General features: G+C 52.6%; 1 protein-coding gene across 2 annotated transcripts in view; it reads right to left on the reverse strand.

Moving 5' to 3' along the window:
* Nucleotides 1-59: 59 nt before the first annotated feature.
* RNF213 (ring finger protein 213) overlaps nucleotides 60-14888 on the reverse strand; it is a 45707-nt gene continuing 30878 nt past the window's right edge. For both annotated transcript variants that reach the window (XM_059864503.1, XM_059864504.1), the window contains exons 39-66: nucleotides 14583-14764; nucleotides 13763-13883; nucleotides 13557-13657; nucleotides 13144-13323; nucleotides 12651-12814; nucleotides 12455-12557; nucleotides 11667-11781; nucleotides 10632-10842; nucleotides 9829-10019; nucleotides 9100-9228; nucleotides 8789-8893; nucleotides 8304-8546; nucleotides 7600-7681; nucleotides 7005-7039; nucleotides 6592-6686; nucleotides 6111-6270; nucleotides 5611-5791; nucleotides 4791-4885; nucleotides 4252-4503; nucleotides 3925-4057; nucleotides 3274-3357; nucleotides 2786-2966; nucleotides 2477-2678; nucleotides 2316-2393; nucleotides 1830-2027; nucleotides 1472-1561; nucleotides 1196-1374; nucleotides 60-677 (exon numbers count right to left, since the gene is read on the reverse strand). In XM_059864503.1, coding sequence (XP_059720486.1) covers nucleotides 521-677; nucleotides 1196-1374; nucleotides 1472-1561; nucleotides 1830-2027; nucleotides 2316-2393; nucleotides 2477-2678; nucleotides 2786-2966; nucleotides 3274-3357; nucleotides 3925-4057; nucleotides 4252-4503; nucleotides 4791-4885; nucleotides 5611-5791; nucleotides 6111-6270; nucleotides 6592-6686; nucleotides 7005-7039; nucleotides 7600-7681; nucleotides 8304-8546; nucleotides 8789-8893; nucleotides 9100-9228; nucleotides 9829-10019; nucleotides 10632-10842; nucleotides 11667-11781; nucleotides 12455-12557; nucleotides 12651-12814; nucleotides 13144-13323; nucleotides 13557-13657; nucleotides 13763-13883; nucleotides 14583-14764 — 4047 coding nt within the window. In that variant the 3' untranslated portion in view covers nucleotides 60-520. The remainder of the gene's footprint in view (nucleotides 678-1195; nucleotides 1375-1471; nucleotides 1562-1829; nucleotides 2028-2315; nucleotides 2394-2476; nucleotides 2679-2785; nucleotides 2967-3273; nucleotides 3358-3924; nucleotides 4058-4251; nucleotides 4504-4790; nucleotides 4886-5610; nucleotides 5792-6110; nucleotides 6271-6591; nucleotides 6687-7004; nucleotides 7040-7599; nucleotides 7682-8303; nucleotides 8547-8788; nucleotides 8894-9099; nucleotides 9229-9828; nucleotides 10020-10631; nucleotides 10843-11666; nucleotides 11782-12454; nucleotides 12558-12650; nucleotides 12815-13143; nucleotides 13324-13556; nucleotides 13658-13762; nucleotides 13884-14582; nucleotides 14765-14888) is intronic.

Genomic DNA, 14888 nt, shown 5'->3' on the forward strand with positions numbered 1-14888 from the left:
GTTCCGGGCTGGCGGCACCGATCGCGGCACCGATCGCGGAAAGAGCCGGTAGCAGCCGCGGGAGCTGAAGAGTTTATTCAAGGGGAAGGGAGAAGGCGGCCGGGCCGAGGCGGGCCGGGCCGAAGGCAGCGGAGCAGCCCCGGCCCTCAGGGCTCCCTGTGCGGGGCCCTGCCGCAGCGGGGGCGCGGGGCAGGGGGCGCGGGGCAGGAGCCACTTCTGCAGCCAGCGCAGAAAGGCAGGCTGGAAAACATCAACCCTGCCCCGGCACGACGGCACCATGGTTTGTAAAAAACGTCCTTCATGTTCCTCCAGTGGCTCTGGAGCTGTGGCGATCCAGGGTTCGCACCGAGCTGCTGCGTCAATTTCACCCTCCTCCTCCTCCACGGCCACTCTCTTCTTCACATCAGGTGTAAAAACAACAACCCCAAACCCAAAGAACAACCAACAAGCCCCAAACAAATGCCCAGAGTTGAAGAAGCCCTGACACGGGTGTTGTGGCAGTCCCTGGCAGGGCTCTGTCCTAACTCTCCCTGTGCTCCCTCCTCTTGAATACAGCAGCTGCTTTCCAGGTAGCAGCAGCATGAGACAGAAGAATCTCATCTGGGAATGTGTCTTCCAGCTCTGGAGCTAATTCAGACTCTTTGTCATCAAGGTAAGGCAAGAGTGATTCCTTCAGGCTGGAAGAAAGAGCAGAATGGCATTAAACAGCTAAAAAAAAACAAACCTCAAGTTCCACAGCATGAATGGACTGCACCACCCAAAATACTCAACATCCACAACTGAACAGGGGTGTGTAGTGAGAAGGGTTAAACAGCCAGGTGGAGGCACAGAGCACAGCAAGGGGAGGCTGCAGGGCAGAGCTGAGCTCTGGGGCTGGCCTTGAGCAGCACTGAGATTTTTTCCACCCTTAATGAGTTTGTGATTCTGTTATTATTTTATCCAAGTGCCTGCAGAAGTGCTGGTGTTTGTGCCCTGGCCAGCAGCTCCTGGAGTGTTCCAGCAGTGTCCCCAAGCGAGCCTGTGTGAGATGGAAGTGACACCTGCCAGAAATGGGTGTGGATGCTCCCAATGCTGCTGCCTGGGCCCTGTCCCCCAGGACATGCATGTGCCAAGGGAGTGTTCCCAGTGTGTGCATGCTCAGGCAGAGAAGCTTCAGTTAACAACAACTGTGGTGGCTCTGGGTGTACAATCCTACCTCCAGGTGGGTTTGAATTCCTCCACAGCTTGGACACGTCTCAGCTTCAGGATGATCATTTCATGGAGCTCCTGCAGGAAGATTTCCAGCCTAGAGTGGACCAGGAAGGTGTGCAGGAGCTTGGCAAGCTCTGGGGTGAGCTCTTCTTTGTAGTCTGGACTGACATCTGCAAAAGGATCCTAAAAATGCAGCGAGGGGAAAAAAAGCCCAAAGACACATTGGAGCAGCTGCAGGCAGGGCAGAGGAGCTCACACAGAGGAGCTGGGGGTGCCATACCCTGCCGAGGCGCAGCAGCTGCTCAGATTTGTGGGCACACAGGAGCTGCCACAGGGCCATGCTGTGCCTGAGCTGGCACCGTCTGAGGGCCTGGAAGAGAAGGACAGCTGTGGATGTGAGGGATGTCCTTGGAGCCCATCCCCAGCCTGCCCAGGACAGCTCAGCACAGAGCTCATCCAGCCCCTTGGCCTGGGTGGAGCCCATCTGCCCTCTCACCCTTCCCCAGCTGCCCTCAACAATCCAGTTTCTGATACCACAACAGGCAGTGGGAAAGTGAGAGGGCTCTGTCACACAGGCTGGATTTAGCATAAACCAGATTGTACCCCCCAAGAATCTGAGCTTTGCCCTCAGGACTCACCTGCAGCACGTGAGGGTTTGTCTGATCCCCCATCTGCAGAACCTGCTCAATGTACTCAGTCAGCAGCATGTCAGCATTCTCACCAGCCATGGCCAGGAAACCCAGGGTGATCTCAGTGAGGGACAGAGCATCACACACATCACTGTAGGACTGCAGCTCCCCAGTGATCATGCTCATCACAGAACTGGGCAGAGCACTCTGAAAACCACAAAGTCACAGTTAATATTGTTTTAGAGCCATTCCTTTTCTGTTCCAATTGCTCAAGTCAAGGAAGACAACAGAGCCCCAGATTCAGGAAACTGAAATGCTGAACTATCTCCCTTCTCTTTGTAAATCCTGACTGGCAGCACAAGGCCAGACTGCACCTACCCAAGGCATGCTGAGAAATCAGCGGGCAAGCTTTGGCTGGACAAGGCAAGGCACAGAAAACCCTTGGAAAAGCAGGGATTTCACGCCTGCCCTGCTTCCTGCAGTGCAGAAACCCACCTGCTCCAGCTTGTTCCTGACATCACTGAACAGCTGCTCGTAGTTCCGGTCGTGTCTGTGCACTAGGGTGGGGATTCCCTGCCAGGAGAGAAACCCAAGGATGTGAACCCTGGAATGCTGCTCCCAGAGCCCTCATGGCTGCACAGCCCTGCCCCTCCTACCATCAGCGTGATGAGTGGCTTCCCCTGCAGGAACTTGCTGATCACTTGCTGCTGGATCCTCTCCAGATCAAAGTCCTGCAAGGTCTCCCCTCCCTTCTCCATGCTGTACTGGCAGTTGGACAGGATCAGAGGGATCAGGTCCCTCTCCACCTCGTAACTGATCAGGTGCAGGTCGGCCACTTCCAAGGGGCTGACCAGGTACCTGCAGGGAGCAAAGGGCCTGTGTTCAGAGGGAGAGGCCTCTGTGGAAAGCTGCCTGAGAGGGAGCAGGGGATGCAGCAGAGCCCAAGGAGCGGGGCAGCAGCACACCTGTCGTCCTCCTTGGTGTGCCTGTTGACAGAGTGCACCAGGTCGTTGTGCAGCCCGATGAGGTAACTGGCCAGCGCCGTGGAGCACAGCCCCAGCCCCTGGCGCCGCGGCAGCAGCACCTCCAGCCTGCTGTCCAGGCTCAGCTCGGCATCACAGTAGCCTTTGGGCAGCTTGATTTCCCCTGAAATACAGAAACAGTGTTTGAGGAGGCCCAGAGCCACCCAGGCTAAGCCAGGGCAGGAGGAGGTACCGAGCTGAGAAAAGCCATGTGCTCGGCGTTAGGGACAAGCACGAAAGGGAACGAGTTCAGGTGAGAAAGGAAACAAGTTCAGGTGAGAATACTTCAAGAGAGAAACAAATCCCTCCCCTTGTACCTACATTCTTAACATTTAATGGCCAAGCCCAGTTTTGAGGAGATGCCTCAGCATCAGTGATAGGAGTAACCTGAACTCAGAACGAGGAGCAGGGCTGGGAAAGAAGCTGCTCACCATTGGTGTCCAGGGAGCTTCTCAGCTTGTTCCAGACAGACAGAAACACATTCACTCTCCTTTCTAACAGGTCCCTCATCCCATCTGAGAAACAACAATAAAATAAATCCATTAAACACCTTTTCCTGGTGAAGCTCTCCAATGCAGGGATCTTCAGAGCACACCACTGAACTCCAGGCAACTGCTCAAGAGACTAAACAGACACCAAACACCTTTCTAAAGGTGTCAAATGGAGTCATTGGCTCAGTTTGTTATTTTTCCATTATTGTCTGCTCCTGCATGACCTTTATGTACTTTTCCATAAGTACTTAAAAGCATCAGTAATTGTACTTAAATACAATTGAAGGAGTTGCCACAAACTTCATGAAAGGAAAAGAATGTTCATTCCACTCTTTAGGCAAGCCCTGCTCTAGGCTGAGCTTAAAATGCCCACAGAACCACTGCTGCACTGCACAGAGCTCCCACACCTCATAAAAAATCTCCTGTACCTAATTCCCTTTAAAGTCATCTGGTAACTTTTCCAACCCTATCCAAGTCTCAGTTCATTTGGGTGAGAGTTAAAAAGAAAAGGTGAATTTTCCCCTTCACTTTCAACTGGACAATCCAGCACTTTCTTTTTCATTAATTACAACTTTGGCAAAGTCTCCTCACCTGAGTGGGGTTCCCTGAGGAATTCCCTGATGGAGCAGTGTTTGATCTCTGCTGTATTCTGGAATTGCCTCACCAAATCTCTCTGCAGAGCCAGAATCTCCGGGAGGAATTTCACCAGCCTCAGCTCACTTTCCTGGAAGAGGAAAGGGAGCCTATGGGTAAGGCTTGGACACACAATTGGGAATACTTTTATGGAATTACTACTTAAATGTTTAAAAGACAACAATATCTTCCGTGTTCATTCTCAAGATCGTAGCAAGTACTGAGATAATCCAAAGGTGTTTAGTCCTGGGCAATGCCAGGCCCTCAGCCCTGTGCCAGCCCCACCTTCTGCAGGAACTTCCAGAGGAGAGGGACGGTGTCCTTGGCATTCTTCTGCTGCACCACGTGGCCCAGGTTCTCCACGGAAACCCTCCTGCGGCAGCTCCACATCTTGGAGTGGTGGACATGGCTGTCCCCTGGCAGCTGGGACAGGAATGCAGCTGGGTCCCCATACACTATCTTCACTATGGGGTTGGAAGAGATTCTCTCATCCTCTTGGATCTGGCGGTTTAACTTCAGAAGCTTTTTATCCAAATCCTGCATTAAAAGAATAATAAATTATTGGGTGTTGTGAAATACCTTCAGCTGAGCTAAGCCATTTCTGCTTTTCCAGCTATACAAATTCATCCCAGAACAACCCCAGCCTCAGGCTCCCATTTCCCAGGCAGAATAAAGGTGGCTAATCCTTAACCTGCAGCTGTGCCACAGATGGGCTGGCTTTAGGAATAGCCAGGTGAAAAGTGTAGCACAGATATTACAGCACACCAGATTTCCAGTGGATTTTGAACTGCTCAGCTACTGACTCTGTATAGCAGATTTCTTACCTCTAATTCAGGAATGATAATTGTGTTTGCAACAATTTCTTCCCATTTGTTTCTCTTCCCCTTGGTGGACAGAAACTCATCAAACTGCACCAGCCCTGCAACAGGAATATTTCACCTCTTACATCTGCAATATTTCAGTGAAAAGAAAGCACAGATTCACAGGTGCTAGAAGGTAATGGAGTGTCTTGGTCCAGCTGGAGAGTGACACCCAAACATCACACAGTGATCCAGGTTTCCAGGAGCTTCAGGTGAATGATGGGCACATTTACACAACTCCTTCATAACCCCAGAAATATTGAACAGGTTGTCCAAGCTCAGACCATGTCCAATGACAGAGGGAAGCTTGGAATACTGACTGGTGCTGTCCCACACTCCAAATGTGGGCTATTTACACATTAATGCCTCGGTGCCACAGTGACTCCAGACCCCACCATGAGCCCCACTGTGCCATCCCTCTTCTCCCAAAGAGCTTCTGGGAGTCACTGAGAGGCAGCACAGAACAGGGACTGCACACAGCACGAGCTGAGTGCTGGGAGAGCAGCCCTGCTGCCAGCTCTGCCCATCTGTCATGACGCTGTTTTGTCAATAATTCATTTTCAGAGTTATTGACTGCACCAAACCTTGCAAACCCCACATACCCAACTGAAAGAAGCAAACAGCCAAAAATTCTTCCCTCCCTACAGTAAGAAACAAGCTTCAAGCTCTCTATTTCCCTCTTCAGCTCACTGCTGCTGTTGGAAGGGGTTTACCAGCAAGGTAGCTGCATGGCCACAGCCCTTCAAGCACAGCCCCAGGTGACAGGGCAGGGGGCTTTTCTTACACTGGCCTGGCTGCTGCTGGGGGGCCTGCAGGAGGCTGCTGAGCACCAGGTGCAGGATGTTGATAGTGTCATCCACACTCTTCCCCAAAATCCTGGTCAGCTGTACCAAGTCCTCCTGAATGTGCTGCTGCAGGAAGCTCAGCACGTCGTTCACTGCCGGCTTGATCATCCTTCCCAGGGACTAAAGACAACAAAGGCAAGAGCTGAGCACAGCCAAAAACATCCAAGGAAGCACAAAGCACACAGAGCTCAGTCCTGCCAGGCACCCCCATCTGTGGGATTCCTGCTACCTGTGCCCATCAAGGCAGGGCTGCGTGGATGTGCCTGCATTGAAGTGCAGGAATTAACCAAAATCCCTGCTGGGCAAGGAGGGAGGGAATTTGGGTCTTGCATCCTGACAGACTGCCCTGGCCACTTGGCAGTGTGATGAAAAGGACCAGCAGCACACAAAGGTTCCCCTACATTTTGTGTGACCACCTGGAAGCATTTCTGGAAGGTACCTGAGGGTCTCTGGAGGCTCCCAGCAGCATGGACAGGTGGGTGAGCAAACGGAGCAGCACAAAGACCACGGGGGACACGCCCCTGTCAGACAATCCCAGTGTCCTCCTGTGCTCAACATCTCCAAGGATGTGGCCAGTCTGAGTCCTGTCCTCATGAATGCTGTAGGAAAGTGCATATATGGGTTTTTTTTTACCTAGACAAAAACCACAAGACATCTCTGATACCCAGCAATGCCTTTTTGACCCTTAATGCCATAAAAGCTGCCAATTCAAAGTGCCACAAGGGAGTGAAGGCTTCCAGTCAATTTTTGCACAGAAAAGCAAATTTCTTTGGTTTTGCTGCCTGATTACTCTTGCTGGGACATCCTCTGCTACACCTTCCAGAGAGCAGCATGAAGTGCTTGGTACCTCTGGCCTTTGAGGGCAGCACAGGCAAGTCCTCCATCATTTAGCCCTGCAAAGGCATTGCAGCAGAGCCCACCTGGACTGATGGAAGCCCTGCACGGGTTTGTGGTTGGTGCCTCCAATGAGGACGTGGCAGTCGGGACAGCGGCTCGTTTCCATGGGGAGTCCACACTGGGAAAAGCAACAGGAGAACACTGAATTCCAGAGCAACAGCCTCTCCAGCAGGGAAAGGGAATGAAACAAAAATCCAGCCTCTAAGTGGTTAATTCAAACCCTGCTACCAACTGGGCCTCTGCCTGATGTTTCCCAATCTATGGTATAAATGCTAGGGGAATTCTAAATTTTACATTACAATGACAAAACGATCAAAAATATCGAGTTTAGAAGTGGAACTCTGTGCATCAGAACATTCAAACCAGTAAACAAAATAAAGCAGTTTATTGTTGAAAGCTTTGTCTGCTTAAATACCCACCAGTCCCAAATTCTTACCTCTCCCACAGTGCAGAAGTGGCCATTGGGACATGCTGTGAAGAGAGAGACAAACAGGACAGTATTCTAAGACAGATTTATACAGCCCCTGTTATTCCCTTTCACTGGTACCATCATCCTGCAGCAAGAAACATGCTGAAGATCTAATCAAAAGCCCTGACTATGCCAAAGCCCAAAGGACTGACAGGCCCACACAAGAAGCCAAGGAATTTTTCAGTGCTGCTTCTCCTTGAGAAACAAGGAATCAAAGCCTGACAGATTATGCTGCTGAGGGCAGGAATGCTCTCAGCCCCTGTTCCCTGCTGCAGGAAAGTCCAGCTGGGGTTAGCAGAGACAAAGCTGGCCAGGAAGGTGGCAGAGCTCTCCTCTCACCCCCTGTTTGTGTTGCCTTTGTGCCCCCTCATGCTCTGTGCACAGCTGCAGGCTGACGACTAAACAGCACTGGATGTCCTTAGGTGCATCACCCACACAAACTGCCTACAAATCTGGATTTACCATGGATAACTCATGCTGAGGAATGTTTGTCCTCACATTTGGAACAGTTTCACTCTCCAAACCCAGGGAATTCCTTCCCCAGGCAGCCAGCAGCACTCACCATACCAGCGCAGACCATGCATTTCCTTCCAGGTCCTCGCCTGGGCCATCATGTCCTCGGGCATGGTGGGCAGAAAGGAGTGCTGGGGAGGGAAAGGGAACAACAGTCACTGAAGGATCTGGGAATCAGCTCTGCCCTGCAGCAGGCACTCACTGGTTCTCTGTTCACACTAGGGAACAAGAGACATCTGAGAGCAGAGGTCAGGCAGGTGACACAGATGCAGATTTTCAAATTCACCTTTGAAAATCCCCTCTTAGAACTGTCAGCATTGTTAAGACTTGCACGTGCACTCTCCAGCCATCCTGCAGTGCACTGCTGATGCTCCCTGGTGTGTACCAGTGTGTTCCCTCACACCTTGGGCAGCCAGAAGCAGCAGAGCAGCAGCTCCCTGCCCCTGCCTGAGGAGCCAGAGCTCTCTGAGCAGGTGGGTGAGCACAGGGGGAGCTGCCAGCTGCCCTCAGCCTCGCTCACCCAAATATCAGCAAAAGTAATTGCTTCATACTGATCAGGATGGAGAGGTGCCTTGAAAAGAAACCAGGCCAGAGCTTGGTGTTGTGCTGATTGCTCCCAACAGCACTGCAATAATCCCCCCAGTGTTTCACAGCTCAAACTGAGTTGGAGCATTGCTGCTGAGAAAGAGGATCCAGCAGACACAGGCAAGAGCCAGGGATGAGCTGCAGTGCACGTGAGCTCTGTGCCCTCACCTGCATGCTGTGTGGCTGGAAGGCCAGGTTCCTGAGGGGCTGCAGGACAGGGCTGTGCCCACAGAGCAGCACAGCAGCCACGTGCACAGCCATCTCCACCAGGGCTCCCTGCTGGCTGCGGCCCCGTGGCTCCACGGCCAGCCCGGGCAGGGTGTTCCTCACCAGGGCAACTGCAAGGTCCTGCAGCTCAGGGGAATTCAGCACTTGGCAGCTCTGGATGAACTCAGTCATCACCTCTGTTTGCTGAAAGCACAGATTGGAAAGAGCTAAAGCCATCAGGATACTGCTCCCACCCAAACAAAGAGCCCTGGCAGCTGCTTCCCACCCTGGGTTACCCTGCTCCCAAAACCTCCCCAGCCTGCTCAGCTCGGGCCATCACCCTGGCTGGGGCACAGAACCAAAGCTCCTCCACCACTGGTTCAGATCCCCTTCCTCCTTACCCACAAAGCAGGTTTGCCACAAGCTGTCAAAGGAGGGTGTCCTACCTGCTGCCTGGGACAAAGGCTTGCATCCCCGTACAGGGCAGTGACCTCTCGGAAGATGGCCAGGAGCAGGTGGGCAGATTCCAGAGCTGGGGGGCTGCTGGAGGCCTGGGGAGGAACCAAGGATGTGGCTGGGAACGGGCCAGAGCTGCCCCAGCTACAGCGATGGGATGTGGAGGTGGGAAAGTAAAAAAAACGTGCTTGATCACAAGCTCCAGTGACCTCAGGTGCTGGGAACAGACACTGCCCACAGGGACACTGCAGAGCTGGGGCCATGCAAACCCAGCAGGGGCTGGGGGAGCACTGGGCTGTACCTGCTGGGCCTCGAGCAGCCTCTGGGCCGTGCCCTCCATCATGGCTCGTCCCACGGCGTCGCGCAGGGCCCGGTAGCGCTCCCCGCACACCAGGTACCGGTCGATGTGGTTGGACTGGCTGTGCTGGACCTGCCAAGGGAACAGCCATGCACAGCTCTGGGGACAGCCACCCAGATGGAGGGGGCAGAATCTCCTCTTCCTCCCCAGCCCTGATGTTGCCCTGATTTTTTAAGATTTTCTAAGCTTTCTGCTGTTTACATTCTTGTAACGAACTTTCTCACACACTTTCTGTAAATAACTCATTGTTTTGCATTCTTTTATGGAGGAGGAGAAATTTGATGGACTGTTAGTTTGTCCAGCACCATTGGAGAGGTGGCACTGTCACCCTAGAATCCACTGTCACTTTTGGAAATCTATAAATGTTGGAGTCAGAAAATAAACTTCCCTTTTCCACTCCAGAACAGCAGTGCGTGCATGTTGTGTTATTTCATGTCCTACAGTGACACCCTGGGGCATGTCAGGCTCCCCACAGCAGCAGCAGCAGACATGGCCACCCACAGGTGCTGCCAGGAGAGACTTTATTCACTCAGAACCAGGACAAGCCACCTCCCAGCCACTGCCACTCTTGCCCACCCCCGAGAGCACACAACAGCAGGAGCACCCCAAAGCAGCACAAAGTGAAGGCAAAGAGGGGACCAGAACCAGCACCAGGAGATGCCTCTTGTCTACCTGCTGCAGAATTTCTGCTGGGAACACCCAGCTGAAGCGTGGCTCTGCGACCAGCTTCTGAGCAAATTCCATGCCATGCTGGCTGGCAATCCTCCTGACCAGGTACACACAGTGCCAGTCGTTCCTGGCATGGCTGCAGAACTTCTCCACACTCTTCAGGTAATGCTGCTCGTCCTTCATCTGCTCTGGGTCTGGAGGGGAAAAAAGAGGTTAAAGCAAAGAGGCAAAAGCACATCTCATCCTGTAAAACTTTTCTGTCTGCCCCAGCTGTAGCACCAAGTCCCTTTATTAGTACTGTGTTATTACACACAAGAAGTTCAGAGCCCTCCCTTCCTCGGGTGTTGTCTGGAGCACTTCCTCAGCCAGATTTCAGACAATGATTCATTTCTTTGACAGGGAAGGTATAAACTCGTCAATATAAACTCCTAATCCCTTCTAGCTGTGCAGAGCTCTCATTCATATAAAACAATAACCCTTACAGCAGTCCTGGGTCTCAAGCAGCATTTATGCTGTAAAGTTCAATTTAGTGGGCTCTAAATAAATCTCACTGTTAGCATCAGGAGGATAAAATAAATCTCCTTCCACAGTAACTACCCTGGAGTCACCAGCACAGCCTTGCTACCAGTTACTGAGCACTTGTAACACCTGGTACAGGGGACAGACACTGACTGACACCCCCAAGGAAAAAGGGAATTGCTGCTCTCCTTCTTGGCCACGCACCAGAACAGGTCCTAGCAGGGCACAGGGCACTGCCTGTGTCCAGCCCAGCTGCCCTGCATTTCCAGCAGAGCAATCAGACTCACGTGTGTGCTGCTGCAGGTGGAAGATGAGCTCTGCAGCCCTGCCCAGATGCAGGCGCACCTGGGCCACGGCCTGCAGGTACTCCACAGAGGCTTCCTGGGGAGCCCCTCTGCTGCTGCCTGGCAGGTAGTGCTCTGGAAAGGCTCTGTCCTCAGGCACGCTGCTTCCATGCCCACATCCCAGGCTGTCCTCTGACTTCTCACACATGGAATCCTAGAGAGAGGCCAGAACATTGGTGAGTGGCAGAGCCACCTCACCCAGCCACCCCTGTGTCCCCATGGCACCCACCCAGCCACCCTGGGGGTGCCACGAGCACAGCAAACCATCCCTGAGCCTCCAAACCATCCCTGCACCGTCTACCACCCCACTTCCCCCTCATCCTAAACCTCTGCCAAACACAATTTTTAGGATGTGCCCCAGCTGTCCCACACTCCCCAAGCTTGGAGCTGAGCAAGAGCCACGAGCAGGCTGTGAATAACACAACATTCCATGTTCCAAGATGCCAAGCTCTACCTGACTGTCCCTTAGCAAGAACACAAATAGTTATTTTAACTACCAAGTGACTTAAAAAAAAATCTGTAGTAATAAAACCTCTCCCCTGCTGTCACATTTGTTTCAAGTTGTCTTAAGTCCTGAAAGTTATGCAAGGGGAGGAAAAGGAACACTCCAAAAGGCATAATGATTTAAGTTCTGCACAGTCTGTGGAGACAAGAAGGCAGTTCAGCACTGGGCTGCTGCCATAAGAAAGGCCCTGCTTGCTGCACTCCTGTGTTGGAGGTTGAGGTTTAACACCCAGACACTTGTCCAAGGGAAAGAATTTATGTAACACTGCAAAGCCACACAAGCCTTTCCTTGGAAAGCAAAGCTCATTCCTGAGAGCAAGTTCTGACCAGGTGATTTGGTATCAAGTCCTTCTGGGCTTTCTAGTTGGAAAAATAGTTCCATAAACAAGAAACACACCTAGAACTGCAGAAGAATTTCTGTTCTTGCCTTTTTTTACTCATGAAACTGCAACGGTTTCATGGCCCAGCTCTTACCTCCAAGCAGTTGACAAAAAGCAGGTAGAGCTCTTTTTTGTCATTTTTCTCTAGGAGCTCGTTGTGCTCCACCTGGGACAGGTAACGCTGCACATCATCTTTGACTTCATTGAAGCTACAGGAGAGAGACAGAGACCCCTGACACAGCTGCCATGCTGACAGGCCTGCCCCTGCTCTGAATCACAGCACAGCTCCCAGAGATGGCTGGGTGACAGCTGGGGTCACTCTGCATCCAGCTGCCAGATGGAGAAGCCCTTGTGCCATTTTCTGCAGTGACATTTGGCAATGAGCTGGGCTTTGATCATCAGCAGCACTCAGTGAGCACTTTCAGGGCAAAAGGCACCTGGTTCAGGAGGTGGTCACACCTGAGAAGGGGCTTTTGTGCCCTGCCTGCAGAGGGAGGCTGGGAGGGCTGTGGGAATGGTGGGGGGTCTGTGGAACAGACACAAGGTCAGTTTAAATCCTGATTAAATCTCAGTGAATGAGGAGCTTCACTTTGCTGATCTAGATCAGAGCAGCTACTCAGCCACCTTGCAGAGCCAGGCATCCACCCTCAGCAGAGGGTTAGTGGGGGACAGCCAGGTAACCCTTGCACAGGCTGCTCACACTGCACCACAAGCTCCACGCAAGCCAGCCAAGCTGCATGACTAACGCGAAGATTGTGAGATTTCGTGGTGAATGTGAGACTCAATGAAACTCAGGGAGGTGTGGAGAACAATGGGATAGGTTTGAGGAGGAACAGAGCTGAAGCTGGCCTGGCCTAACCTCCCTCAGCTGATTGTGCTCACCTGTACTTCAGGAGCAGCTTCAGCATCACAGAGCGGATGATGGGAGTCTCATCCACCTCATCATTAAACGGGGACAGGAATTTTGTGTAGACAGCAGGGTGATCTGTAGAGACAAGGGAAGGACAGGTTTGGCAGGTGAGAGAAGGTGGGGACAGATCCAGCTCCATAAGACAGAGTGAGGGTGAAGGGAGCTCACTTGAGTCTTTCACGAGGCTTCTGTGAACAAAGAGCAGGTTCAGGAGCCTCTGGATCACCTCTGGCTCAGGGGGCTCGTTGTCCTTGAAGCACATGGTGGTGACCATGTCAATGAAGAAATTATTGCACCTCTGGCGGAACAGGGCCTTCTTTGCTATGGCAGCTCTGGGAGGGGCAAAAGCAAACACAGAACCTCTTAAACCACAGAGGAACTGAGCACACACGGGCAGAAGTCACCCAAGGGAGACACTTTTCAACCTCCCCAACGAGATGATCCTTGAGGTCCCTTCCAACCCAAACCATTCCGTGATTTGCATGTTTTTATAGAGGCCAAAGCAGCTTTCCCCTTTTTCACAGCAGAACAGACAGGATGTGCTCAGTTCCAGAGGGATGAAGCAGAGCTCACCCCCACTCTGCTCATATTGACCACCTCAGAGTTGAGAATTTCCTCACAAAGCCCCCCCAATGAACCTTGGAGAGGGTGGCTGGAGTACCTGAGCTCCTCAGAGACAGTTAACTGCACATCCTCCACAGCAGCCCTGCAGTAGGGACAGTACATCTGGGCTGGCACCAGCCACTGGCTGATGCACTTGTGGCAGAACACGTGGTTGCAGGGCAGGCAGACGGGGTCCTTTGGCTCTCCCAGGCAGATGGGACACGGCTCCAGACCATGCCTGGAATCCAGAAACAGCAATGAGCACAGCTGCTCCCATGCTGCCTCCCCAACAGCCTTGAACAAGACATTCAGCTGCAGCTAGACCAAGAGCTGGCTCACTGCTCAGCTCAGGGGGCAGAACCCAGCAGGGCCATTGCTCTTCCCTTGGCTTTCACTGCAGCCATGCAGCACTGCCAGAAGTGTGCTGGCAATGTCCCTGCTGGCCCCTGCAGCCTGCCCCAGTGTCAGTACCTGTAGAGCCTGCTGCTGACCTCGTTCTTGCACTGGCACAGCACTGTCAGCACGGCAGCAAAGGTTGGATGAGACTTCATGTCTGAATCGTGCTGGAAACACTGCAGAGGGAAAGGACAAGGCCCAGTGACTCAGCTGCAACACCTGAGACCAGAATTCCTGTGATCAGCAGAAGAGGGAAGAGGCGAAATGGCAGCTTTGCTCACCTTGGCAAGAAGCAAAGTGTATTTTCTGACCAAGCCCTCGAATTCGGGCATGACGGCGTGGATGCCCAGCAGGACGTGCTCCACGAAGAGTGCCATGGCAAACACACGGCTCCAGCAGGCCCTGGGGGGACAGCAGGCTGGCACCACAGCAGGAACAGCAGCCAGGGCAGCCAGGGGCTCGCTGCTGCTCCTGCTCCCCTCCACAGCACTCCTGCACTTCTCACTTGCTTTGCCCTTTGGCTTTCCAAGAGGGGTTTTTGTCAAGGACAGAACATTCCAGCACTTCGCCCAGGGGGCTCAAGGGCCTGGCCTGGAGGCAGCACTGCAGCAGGACCAGCAGCACTGCACGCACCTTCTCACACCTCTATCTCAAAAAATTTTTAAAATACCAATCACAATTAGCTGCACTTTCTTCACTTCAAATAAACTAAACGAGGCCTGTGAGAAAGTGGGGTAGTGCTCTGGGCTCTCTTCCAAAAAACAAGATGCAATGAAATTCCCCATCTCTTGAGTCCTTATGCACAGAGGATGAAGTGGGGAGACACTGCTGGTGAACAGGAACCTGAGGAGAGTTTTAAATAACCCCTGAACCCAGATGGAATGCACCAGATGATACTGCCAAATTTAGAGAGAGAATCTGCAGGATATGAGGGGGAAAAAAATGTGGTTCTTGCTGCTTGGTATGCAATTGAGCCCAGCAGGAACCTGGCAAGGTTTGCAAAGCCTGAGAAAAGCAGCACCAGAACAGCTTCAGGCTGCTCCAATGCCCCAGAGCACCACCAGGCAAAGAGCAGGGCTGTGAGCAGAGCTGGGTACCTACCTGAGCTCCCTGAGCAGCTGGTGGCAGCGGCTGCCCCTGCGCTGGGCACCCTCCTCTTTGCACAGGAATTCAATGGGCATGTGGAGGTTCTTCACTCTCTGCAGCCAGAGCTCAGGGGAGTCTGTCTGCACCAGCTCCTCCAGCTCCTCAGCACACACCATGGCAGCCAGCACGTCCAGAACCTTCACACAGAGAGGTAACAACAGCTGCATTTCAGAATTACTCATGGACCCTGGTTTGCTACAGCACGTGCTCTACTGAATGTTTTACTTGATTATCTTAAACTCTGCCATTTTCATGTTTGGG

Source organism: Haemorhous mexicanus, chromosome 20 (genome assembly GCF_027477595.1).
Source record: "Haemorhous mexicanus isolate bHaeMex1 chromosome 20, bHaeMex1.pri, whole genome shotgun sequence".
NCBI classification, from domain to species: Eukaryota; Metazoa; Chordata; class Aves; order Passeriformes; family Fringillidae; genus Haemorhous; species Haemorhous mexicanus.